This window comes from Terrapene carolina, unplaced genomic scaffold (assembly GCF_002925995.2).
Source record: "Terrapene carolina triunguis isolate 2854851 unplaced genomic scaffold, T_m_triunguis-2.0 Scaffold605, whole genome shotgun sequence".
Taxonomy (NCBI): domain Eukaryota; kingdom Metazoa; phylum Chordata; order Testudines; family Emydidae; genus Terrapene; species Terrapene triunguis.
Window position 1 is genome coordinate 61,299 of NW_020664956.1, and position 12,392 is coordinate 73,690.

General features: G+C 46.2%; 1 protein-coding gene across 2 annotated transcripts in view; it reads left to right on the plus strand.

Annotated features, from left to right (window-relative positions):
* Positions 1 to 8,525: 8,525 nt before the first annotated feature.
* TAF1 (TATA-box binding protein associated factor 1) overlaps positions 8,526 to 12,392 on the plus strand; it is a 102,863-nt gene continuing 98,996 nt past the window's right edge. For both annotated transcript variants that reach the window (XM_024199230.1, XM_024199231.1), the window contains exons 1-2: positions 8,526 to 8,659; positions 8,811 to 8,928. In XM_024199230.1, coding sequence (XP_024054998.1) covers positions 8,534 to 8,659; positions 8,811 to 8,928 — 244 coding nt within the window. In that variant the 5' untranslated portion in view covers positions 8,526 to 8,533. The remainder of the gene's footprint in view (positions 8,660 to 8,810; positions 8,929 to 12,392) is intronic.

Consider the following 12,392-nt stretch of genomic DNA (forward strand, 5'->3'; position numbering starts at 1 on the left):
TGTGAATCTGATGTCTCTTTACTATAAAGATGCAAGATAATTCCCATTAAAACCCTCTTTCCACATGTTAATAACTATTATAAGTGGGGCTGGTAGCACTCCCTATATGGGCTGACACTTCGCATTAAGACTTTTTCAGTTGGTTATAGTCTTGCCAAACTATAACCATTTTGTGCGAAATTTTGTATGCCAGGTGTCTGCCCCAGGTTGAATTTTTTTGGAAAATTTCAGCCAAAACTGTTCAGCTGTTTTGAGAATGAGACGGGGGCAGGGTGGCGGGGAAGGTTGTTTTGCTTATGTTAAAATATTCTGATGACCAGTGTCCCTATGCTTTGGACCAGAGATTTGAAATTTGGCAAGGGGTGAACTTCGTGTCAGGGATGTGCCTTTTGCTATTCCTGTGAAAATCTACTTATGTTTGGCCAAGTTATAAGCCTTTGAAAAATTGCTGTTCGCAAAGCCTCAGTACAGAATTGATTTTTTGCAGCTAAAATCTCTGACGGTTCTGTCCTTGCTGGGCATGCTGTATCCCTTCACAGCTGCTATGTGTGATCAGATTGCACATGTCAGCCCATGCCTGCAGTCTTGAAGAGGAGCAGCCTTTACAGGGAAAGTCTGACAACTGCTTTTGAAAGGGCTGGACACTGGAATTGAGAGCAGTGAGAATACAGGAAACACCTGCACCTCCTATCACCGAGCCAAACTAGAAGAGGAAGGGGAGGCAGAGAGGACAAAAGTGAGACCAGAGGGGAGGGGAAAGAGTAGGTTGAGATAAGGAGTTGGGGGAGTGGGAGGAAACTTGGAGTGACTGGGCCATAGCAGGAGAGGAAAGGGGAGGCTGGGACTGATTGGGCAAAGAGACAAATAGGGAGCCCAAATGTGTGTGCAAAGACTGGAAGCTGGTGAGGGAAATGGGGATGGTGAAAACTTTAATTTGGCCACCTTGTGCATCTGCATTGATAGTCTTGAATTACGTGATCACATTTTTTTTTCCACTTGACCCCTAATTCATTCAGTGCACGAGCTCGACCTACTGTGGGGATGAATTGGGATTATGTATCAAAGGAGGATGTTGCCTGTAGGATGCTGCTTCATCTGTTACAGAAGATGGAAGGTATATATTATTTGTAGTACTGGGATAGGGGATCACAGGAAGAGAATGGATGGCCTTCTGGTTAAGGCAGTTGAATACCACCTTGGAAAACTGATTTATATTCCTGCCTCTGCTATAATGTAGAGTTCCTAATGTTAGGCAAATCGTTTAAACCAAACTTTTCACAGGGGATCACTAATTACTTCCTGAATGCTATGATGGGATACCTTGAGCTCTGATTTGCAGAAATGCTGAACTTACAGCTATAACTGAAGTCACTGGGAGCTTTGCTAAAGTACTGTGCAAAATCAGGTGCTAGGTATCCCATATTAGAAACCTAAAATTATCAGAAACATTATATCCGCTATGCTTTAGTTTCCCATCTGTAAAATGGGGATAATACCATCCTGCCACTCCACAGATGAAAATAAGTTAACTAGGCTATGTCTACACTCTGGACTTTATAGCAGCACAGATGTCCTGCTACAGCTGTGCTGCTATAAATGTCCCCTGTGTAGCTGCTCTTTGCCAAGAGGAAAGAGCTGTCCTTCTGACATAATTAAACCACTCCCAATGAGCGGGGTTAGCTATATGGACAGGAGAGTGTCTCCTGTCGACCGCACTGTCCATACCAGAAACTTATGTTGGTCAGGGATGTTTTGTTTTTTTCCCCCCACACCCTTGACTGACAAAAGCGGTAGTATAGTCAGTTTCTGATTATGAAGCATGCAGATGCTGATCACCTTTGTAAAATACTTTGGAGAGTTGGTGAAAGAACCAGCTACTAGTAGTATAAATGCCATAGAAAAGCTCAGAAGGAAACTAACTACTTCAGAGCAGGAAATACGGTGAGGGGTGTGTGTGTGTGTGTGTGTGTGTGTGTGTGTGTGTGTGTGTGTGTGCTACATCTCGAACAATGAGGATAAAACAAAATGTTGACTACTGCTCACTAGGTGTGCACTGAATTAGGCAGGAGTCCTGTGAAATAATATATAATTAAAGACTATCACAATGTATACATGTAAGGGTGCCGAATTAAGGTTGTATAAGCAACCATCTGTTGGCATTTTCTAACTTTGAGTGCTTGATATTGCAAATGCACAGCACTGCTATATTGCAATTAGGGCTGTGGATTAATCGCAGTTAACTTGTGATTAACTCAAAAAAAAATTCACGATTAAAAATCGTGATTAATCGCACTGTTAGACTACCAATTGAAATTTATTAAATATTTTTGGATACTTTTCTACATTTTCAAATAAATCGATTTCAATTACAACACTACAAAGTGTACAGTGCTTACTTTATATTATTTTTGATTACTAATATTTGCACTGTAAAAATAAACAAGAAATAGTATTTTTCAATTCACCTCATACTAGTACTGTAGTGCAATCTCTTTATCATGAAAGTGCAACTTACAAATGTAGATTTTTTTTGTTACATAACTGCACTCAAAAACAAAACAATGTAAAACTTTAGAGCCTAAAAGTCCACTCAGTCCTACTTCTTGTTCAGCCAATCACTAAGACAAACAAGCTTGTTTATATTTACGGAAGATAATGTTGCCCACTTCTTAATTACAATGTCACCTTAAAGTGAGAACAGGCGTTCGCATGGCACTGTCGTAGCTGGTGTCGCAAGATATTTATGTGCCAGATGTGCTAAAGATTCATATGCCTCTTCATGCTTCGGTCATCATTCCAGAGGACATGCTTCCGTGCAGATGACGCTCGTTAAAAAAAGTGTTAATTCAATTTGTGACTGAACTCCTTGGGGAAGAATTGTATATCTCCTGTTCTGTTTTACCCAGATTCTGCCATGTATTTGTTATAGCAGTCTTGGATGATGACCCAGCACATCTTGTTCGTTTAAGAACGTGTTCACTGCAAATTTGACAAAATGCAAAGATGATTTCAATGTGAGATTTCTAAAGATAGCTACAGCACTTGACCCAAGATTTTAGAATCTGAAGTGCCTTCCAAAATCTGAGGAGAAGATGTGGAGCATGCTTTCATGTCTTAAAAGAGCAACATTCTGATGCGGAAACTACAGAACACAAACCACCAAAAGAGAAAATCAACCTTCTGCTGGTGGCATCTGACTCAGATGATGAAAATGAACATGTCAGTCTGCTCTGCTTTGGATCGTTATCGAACAGAACCTGTCATCAGCATATCCTCTGGAATGGTGGTTGAAGCATGAAGGGACATATGCATTTTTAGCACATCTGGCATGTAAATATCTTGCAACACTGACTACAGCAGTGCCATGCAAATGCCTGTTCTCATTTTCAGGTGACATTGTTAACAGGAAGCAGGCAGCATTATCTTCTGCAAATATAAACAAACTTGTTTGTCTGAGCTATTGGGTGAACAAGAAGTAGGACTGAGTTGACTTGTAGGCTCCATAGTTTTACATTTTTATTTTTGAATGCAGGTTTTTTTGGTACATAATTCTACAGTTGTAAGTTCAACTTTCATGATAAAAAGATTGCACTACAGTACTTGTATTAGGTGACTTGAAAAATGCTATTTTGTTTTTTACGGTGCAAATATTTGTAATAAAAAATAACAGCATTGTACACTTTATATTCTGTTGTGATTGAAATCAATATATTTGAAAATGTAAAAAACAATAAAATACTCTTTAAATCTTTTTGGATAACAGTGTAATTAATTGTGGTTATTTTTTTAATCGTGTGACTGTGATTGATTTTTTTTCACCTCTTGAGCGCTCTAATTGCAATGCCCCTGGGAAGTAAGTAGGTATTAGCTATAGCTTTGTACAGAGGAGGACACTTACTCCTAGAGAAAGTAAGGCTCTGCTGTTGAGAGGTACCGAGCCCTTACAGCTTTAGCTGTAATCAGTAGCAGGTGTGGGCACCTAGTGAATGTTGTTTTTCAGAAGTCTGTATGGGGGTACTAGCGTGAGCGTGCCCAAGAGCTGGAACTAGAGCCCTGTTGGGCCGGGCACTGAGGCTCCCCGCAGCCAGCTGGCCCTGCCTGGGATCTGGAGCTGACATAGCCCTGCCGGGATCTGAGCCTCCCCGCGGCTGGTCCCTAGCTGGGGCTGAGGCTATGGGTATGTCTACACTACGAAATTAGGTCGATTTAATGGAAGTCGATTTTTAGAAATTGATTTTATACAGTCGATTGTGTATGTCCCCGCTAAGCGCATTAAGTTGGTGGAGTGCGTCCTCACTACCGTGGCGAGCATCGACTCATGGAGTGGTGCACTGTGGGAAGCTATCCCGCAGTCTCTGCTGCCCATTGGAATTCTGGGTTAAGCTCCCAATGCCTGATGGGGCAAAAACATTGTCGCGGGTGGTTTTTGGGTACATGTCAGTCTCCCCTTCCTCCCTCCGTGAAAGCAACTGCAGACAATCATTTTGTGCCTTTTTTCCTGGGTTACCCGTGCAGACGCCATAGCACTGCAAGCATGGAGCCTGTTCAGCTCACTGCTGCTGTTGCAAGCACTGTAAACACTTTGTGCATTATACTGCAGTATGTGCAGAACTTGGCTAAGAGACGGCAGCACGAGGACGATTGTGAGGAGGATATCGACACAGACGTTCCTGATAGCACATACTGCTATGTGCAGATGTGGCAATTGGGACATCATGGCGGCAGTGGGGCTGGTTGATACAGTGGAATGTCGATTCCGGACCCGGCAAGCAAGCACAGACTGGTGGGACCGCATAGTGTTGCAGGTATGGGATGATTCTCAGTGGCTGCGAAACTTTCGCATGCGTAAGGCCACTTTCCTTGAACTCTGTGAGTTGCTTTCCCCTGCCCTGAAGCACAGGAATACCAAGATGAGACCTGCCCTGACAGTTGAGAAGCGAGTGGCGATAGCCCTGTGGAAGCTTGCAATGCCTGACTGCTACCGGTCAGTTGGGAATTAATTTGGAGTGGGCAAATCTACTGTGGGGACTGCTGTGATTCAAGTAGCCAATGCAATCACTGATCTGCTATCAAGGGTAGTGACTCTGGGAAATGTGCAGGTCATAGTGGATGGCTTTGCTGCAATGGGTTTCCCTAACTGTGGTGGGGTGATAGACGGAACGCATATCCCTATCTTGGCACCGGACCACCTTGCCAACCAGTACATAAACCGCAAGGGGTACTTCTCAATGCTGCTTCAAGCACTGGTGGATCACAAGGGACGTTTCACCAACATCAATGTGAGATGGCCGGGAAAGGTGCATAACACTCGCATCTTTAGGAACTCCATGCTGTTTGAGCAGCTGCAAGAAGGGACTTACTTCCCAGACCAGAAAATTACGGTTGGGGATGTTGAAATGCCAATAGTTATCCTTGGAGACCCAGCCTACCCCTTGCTCCCATGGCTCATGAAGCCATACACAGGCAGCCTGGACAGTAGTAAGGAGCAGTTCAACTATAGGCTGAGAAAGTGCAGAATGGAGGTAGAATGTGCCTTTGGATGTTTAAAAGCTCGCTGGAACTGTTTGCTGACTAGGTTAGACCTCAGAGCAACCAATATTCCCATTGTTATTACTGCTTGCTGTGTGCTCCATAATATCTGTGAGAGTAAGGGGGAGATGTTTATGGCGGGGTGGGAGGCTGAGGCAAATCGCCTTGCTGCCAATTTTGAACAGACAGCCACCAGGGCGATTAGAAGAGCACAGGTAGGTGAGCTGCGCATTAGAGAGGCTTTGAAAATCAGTTTAATGACTGGCCAGGCTATGGTGTGACACTTGTGTGTGTTTCTCCTTGATGCAAACCCGCCCCCTTTGTTGATTTTAATTCCCTGTAAGCCAACCACCCTCCCCGCTTCGATCACAGCTGGCAAAGAAATAAAGTCACTATTGTTTTGAAACTATGCATTCTTTCTTTAATAATTAAAAAAGGGAGATAACTGATAAGGTAGCCCAGGTGGGGTAGGGTAGGGTGGGATGGGGGAGGAGGGGAGAAGGGAAGGACAAGGCCATATTGCTTATTGTAGCCACACTACAAATCAAAACTGTTTGAATGACAGCCTTCTGTTGCTTGGACCATCCTCTGGAGTGGAGTAGCTGGGTGCCCGGAGCCTCCCCCCCGCGTTCTTGGGCGTCTGGGTGAGGAGGATATGGAACTTGGGGAGGAGGACAGGCAGTTGTACAGTGGATGCAGTGGCGGTCTGTGCTCTTGTTGGCTTTCCTGTAGCTCCACCAGACGCGTGAGCATGTCCGTTTGCTTTCCTGGACTCTGCCACTGAATGCCTTCATGCATTCAGCTGTGCCCTATTAGTGCAGGAGGACTGCATGAGCTCGGAAAACACGTCAGCGCGAGTGCGGTTTTTTTGGCCTTCTAATCTGCGATAACCTCAGGGACGGAGATGATAGGGGGAGCATAGAAACATTTGCACCTGCGGGGTGATAAAAAGGGAGAGTAAAATTTAAGATGATACATTTCTGAGAACAAAAGGGAGACTCTTTCACAGTGAATCAAGCAATTCACAGCAGACAGCACATGTGCTTTAGGTACAAGGTCGCATTTTGCCTTTTATAGCGAGCGCCTGCCGGTATGGTGACACATCACACACGGCTGGGCAACAGAATTCGGTTTCCAGGCAGCCATGGTAAGCCGAAGGGTACGCGGGTTTTGCTTCTAATGCCTTCATAACATGTGGGAATGTTTTCAAACTGCAGCGCCCTCCTGTCCCATAGCAATGCCAGTTGGGTTTGCCATTTAAAAGGAGGGGCTGCAGTTTTCGGGTGGATGTGCAGCACACACCTCCCCCCCCCCCCCCCCGCGTGGCTATTTGGGATGATTCCTTCACCCCTCCCCCCACCGCGTGGCTATTCTCAGGGATGATCCATTTTAGCCAAGCGCAAACAGCCCAGCATGAACGGGGTCCTTTTACTGTTCCCTTACAAAAATTCCCCTATTTCAACAAGGTGACCCTGAATAATATCACTCTCCTGAGGCTAACACAAGCAACATTCGGTTTATATCTTTCTGTATGTGACCAAAACCGAGGACCATTTGTTGCCATGCTTTGTGCTGCAATAATTCCAGACTACTTGCTACTGGCTTGGTGTGGTAAAGTGTCCTACTGTACAGCCCTCCCCAGAAACCTTCTGCAAAGGCTTTCAGAGTACCTCCAGGAGAGCTTCATGGAGATGTCCCTGGAGGATTCCCGCTCCATCCCCAGACCTGTTAACAGACTTTTCCAGTAGCTATACTGGCTGCGAATGCATCCCAAGTCTTCAGGGCAAATCAAACACTAAACACTACTGCTTTTAAACCCTGTACTGTAGTTACAAATGTGCACTCACCAGAGGTGCCTTCTCTGCCTTCAGGGTTGGGGATCCAGCCTTGGGAGGGTATTGGCTCCAGGGTGATGAAAAGGTCCTGGCTGCCGGGGAGAACAGATTCACCGCTTCGCATTCTCCTCCTCCACAAAATCCTCCTCCGTGTTACGTGAGACTCCCCCCTTGCAGGTGTCCACGGATAGTTGTGGAGTAGTGGTAGGGTCCCCCCTTAGAATGCCATGCAGCTGATCATAGAAGCGGACTGTTTGCCTCCTTTGTCTTTTGGTAGGCTTGCCTGAGCTCCTTGACTTTCACGCAGCACTGCTGTGTGTCCCTGGTGTGGCCTCTGTCCATCATGCCCTGTGCAATTTTGGCATATATATATTAGCATTTCTTCTTTTTGCTTGGAGTTCTGCCTGCCCAGATTCTTCTCCCCATACAGCAGTCAGATCCAATGTCTCCCGTTCGCTCCATGGTGGAGCTCGTTTGTGATTCTGGGGGGACTGCATGGTCACCTGTGCTGCTGAGCTCGCCACGCTGACCAAACAGGAAATGAAATTCAGAAGTTCCCGGGGCTTTTCCTGGGTACCTGGCTAGTGCATCGGAATTCAAAGTGCTGTCCAGAGCGGTCACATTGGAGCACTCTGGGATAGCTCCCGGAGGCCAATAACGGCGATTTGCGTCTGCACTACCCCGAATTCGACCCACCAAGGTCGATTTTAGCGCGACTCCCCTCGCCGGGGAGGAGTACAGAAGTCGCTTTTAAGAGCCCTTTTGGTCGACGGAACGAGGTTGCTTGTGTAGACGCGTGAATGTAGCTGGAGTCGACTAGAGTTACCGCGGGGGTCGGTGGGAGAAAATCTCCCTCGACTTACTTTACTCTTCTGGTCGGGGTAGAACCGGGGGCTACTGGAACGCCATCTGCACTCGATTTGGCGGGTCTTTACTAGACCCGCTAAATCGACCGCCGGTGGATCGCTCTGTGTGTCCATCCCTGCCGTGGTCTCCGCCGGGACTCGGCGGTGGGCTGGGCAGAGTCTCTCGCCCAGCAGCGCCGGCCCCGCCCTTCCACTCCGAGGAGACGCTCTCGCCGCGCGTTCTCTATGGTGCTCGCCTGAGGCGTGACCCGGCGGCGCTCGCTTGGCGGTTGTGTTTCCGGGTCGCGTCCCGGGACCGGAGCGATGTCGGACTCGGAGAGCGAGGAGGAGGCGGAGGGGGGCCGCGCCGGGCCCTTCTCCCTGGCCGGGTTCCTCTTCGGGAACATTAACGAGGCCGGGCAGCTGGAGGGGGAGAGCGTCTTGGACAAGGTGAGGCGAGGGGAGCTGGGGGGCGCTGGGCTCTGGCTGGCCGAGGCCGGGCCCCTCGCGCTGCGGCGGGAACATGGCCCTGGGGCTCCCCGGGTGTCATCCCTCGCGGCGCCGGTCCGCTAACGGCCGGTCCTGTCTTCCGCTGTCCCAGGAATCCAAGAAGCATTTAGCCGGTTTGGGCGCCTTGGGGCTGGGCAACCTGATCACCGAGATCACAGCCAGCGAGGAGGATGCTGCTGAGACGGACGGAGCCCAGCTGGATGAGGAGGGTGAGGCCCGAGCACACGTTCAGGTCTGGGTTGGTTAGGCTGTAGCTACTGCAGCACAGTCAGATTTTGTCAAATCGAAGGGTTTCTTTAAAGAGTAAAGGCGCGTTTCTAGCTCTTCTTACTGAAATGAAAACCGTAATTTGATCGTTGACACTGGTCACGTTTTGATATCTGCCAGTCAGCAGGAAGGCGGAGGCAATAACTATACTATGAAGCATGAACTGTCCTATTTGCATTACTAATGTATTAATACTTAAGCCTAACAATTGTACTTTAGGAGATAACTGGTGCACATTTGTGCATTTGCATCAGTTGTGTGCATAAAGTGGTTAAATACGGGATTAAATGAGTAGTTAGGTGCCTGTTTAGTGATTCATTATTGTCTCTTGTTCAGTCTGTAAAATAACAAAGCCAGCATGGAGGCCTCTATGTTTTTTAACTAATATATGCTACTTAAAGTTCCAATTTATTGTAACCTTGTCTTCCTGCTCAGTTGTGTTTCTCCATTTCCCCGTTGCATCTTGGACTTACTTAAATTGTAAAACCTATTGGTCCATTGATCTATTGCCTTCATTACTTGTTTTTCACAGCGTATAACACAATGGGGCTGTGATCCTTGATTGAAGTTTCTAGGTGCCACTGTAATGTACTGGAGAGACAAGGTGGGTGAGGTAACATATTTTATTGCGCCAGCTTCTGTTGGTGCGAGAGAAAAGCTTTCGAGTTTACACAGAACTCTTCTGGTATGGGAAACTACCTCAGGGCTTGTCTTCACATACAGTGATACAACTGCTGTAGCATTTCAGTGAAGATGCTACTATGCCAATGGGAGTGGGTTACCGATTTTCACAAATTAATTACTCTAGATCTGACATGTCGGTCCTCATCCTCAAAGGGAACCTGCACAACAATTTTAAAAGATGAATCAGGGAACTTAAATTCATTACTCTGCTAGACACTAAAAATCATGGACTGAATACAGATACTGGATTTATGGCTTATTACAACAATCTGTAACCCACTAACCATTCCCCCAGCTGCTATCCACCCTTTCTTTCCCAGGACTGGAAGGGTATTAATGGGCCACTTCACCTTGAATGTACCTTGAAATATGTGTTAACTACTTATGCTAAACAGTCTGTTCAAACCTTGTGTTTAGCAATGACACTGAGACCTTGTCTACACTACAGGTTACTTTGGTATGACTTACGTCCCTCAGAGGTGTGACTAATCCACACCCCTGAGCGATGTAAGTTATACTGACCTAAGCACCAGTGTACACAGTGCTATGTCAGCGGGAGAGCATATGGTCTACACTGGCACTTTACAGCACTGCAACTTTCTCACTCAGAGGTGTGAAAAAACACCCCCTGAGCGCTGCAAGTTTCAGCGCTGTAACGTGCCAGTACAGACAGTGTACCAGCGCTGGTAACTATGCCCCTCATGGAGTTGTTTTTTTCAGAGCTCTCTCCAAGCGCTATGCCGCAACTACACAAGCCACGTTAAAACGCTGCTGCGTCAGTGCTTTAACATTGCCAGTGTAGACTAGCCCATAGCTACTGCCTCTTGCGGAGGCAGGCGTTATTAAGCCGATGGGAGAGCTCTCTCCCGTCAGCTTAGAGTAGTGGTTCTCAGCCCACAGCCGCATACGGCCCAATTAGCACAGAGCTGTGGCCCATCTCAGCTGTGTGCTAAAAGCTGCCTGTGCCCGGGGTCCTGGGTTACCCCTGCGCTGAGCAGCTGGGATCTGGACTGCCCCGGTAGGGTTGGGGTCCGGGCTGCCGGCCCACCCTGTGTGGCGGGGGTCGGGGCAGCCACTCGGCCCCGCAAGCTCTGCAGTCTGAGTCGGGCGGGCAGCTGGCCTCCCTGTGCAACGAGGGTTGGGGCTGCTGCTGCCCTGCCACGCAGCCCAGGTAACACATTGTGGGCCGCGTTGTAATCAGTTGAGAAGCAGTGGCTTAGAGCCTCTCCACCATAAGTGCTAGACCTAAGTGCTCTAGTGTAGATGTACCTGAGTTAGTTCCCCAGACCTGAAGAAGAGCTTTGTGTAAGCTTGAAAGCTTGTCTCTCTCATCAATAGAAGTTGGTCCAATAAAATATATTACCTCACCCACCTTGTCTCGCTAGTATCCTGGGACCAACGTGGCTAAACAACATTATGTACTGCAATCTGCTGTAATACAAATAAATAAATAAAGGACAGAAATAGCACTGGTCCTGAAAGTGCTTGAAATGTCTTTTTCTCACCGAGTGATGCTCAAAGCAGCAGTAACTTTAATAAGAAAAGAAATAGTTCCAACATAAGGGCCAGAGTCTACCCTGCCAGTAATCTTTGTACAAACCTCATCTTATCATTAGACAATTTGCTGTAGTTCAAGGTTAATGTATTGCCCTAGCTTTGTAAACTTGGGTAAATCTCACTGCCCAATTGCTTTCCACTGCCCTTATACATGTTTATGTTGTCTATAGATTGTCTACTCATTGGGCCAGGGATCCCTACCTTTATACCTATCTGTAAAGTTCCGCGCTCACTGTTTGTGGGATTTATTTTTGTTTAATACAAAAAACTTTTATGTTAAAAGAATGATATGAAGGTTGCAAAGTCAAGTGTTTGAAAGTTGAATGCCAGAATTAAGGAGCCTACTCAGTCTTAAGTCTGTCTCTTGTACATGAGCATTGTGATGATTTTTAATTACATGATCAGATATTTGTTTTTCTTTTCTGTACATGTTCCACTTTTTCCCAGGGTGGAACAAAGCTCAGTGAATGAGGCAGTTGTTCAGCATTGCTTTCTGTCATTCAATACGTAGCTCTGGGGCTTATTTATTGCACACTATCCAAATGCTGCACTGAATATAGAATTATGAAATTCAGCATGGGATTTTCTGTACTGCTTATCACTGTAGTATGTTAGTACCTCACAAATGGTAACAGACCCAATTTTGGTTGGAGATCATCCTTTCTCTTCCTAAAGTCATCTTCCTTATTCTTTATACCCCTTTCAACTTCAAGAGCAAGTTAAGATGGTGTCCTACTGACACAGCATTATTCACTACACAGCCCTGATTCGTGCCCCAAGCACCCTCCATCCTGCATGCTAAATGAGTTAGGAATCTTGTGGAAAAAGTGATCATGTAATTAAAGACTGTATCGTGCATACACAGAACATCAAGGTTTTGAGAGCAGCCTTAGTTCTGGCATTTCTTAACTTTCATGAGCTTGATTTTTGCAACCTCACTAACATTCTTTTAAGAGTTCTTAATTTAATTTTCTCTTTTTTGGAAAAAATGTGAAAACAAATTTATTTGCAACTGTAGCAACACTCCATCATGCATTATCAGCAGGGTGTGACTCATCACTCAGACTGCAGCATAGACTCCTTGATTGCAGTACTAATTATATTAGCTGCCAGCAGGAGTGTACATAACACAATGAAACAGTGAGTTATTTATAAATGTGTAGAC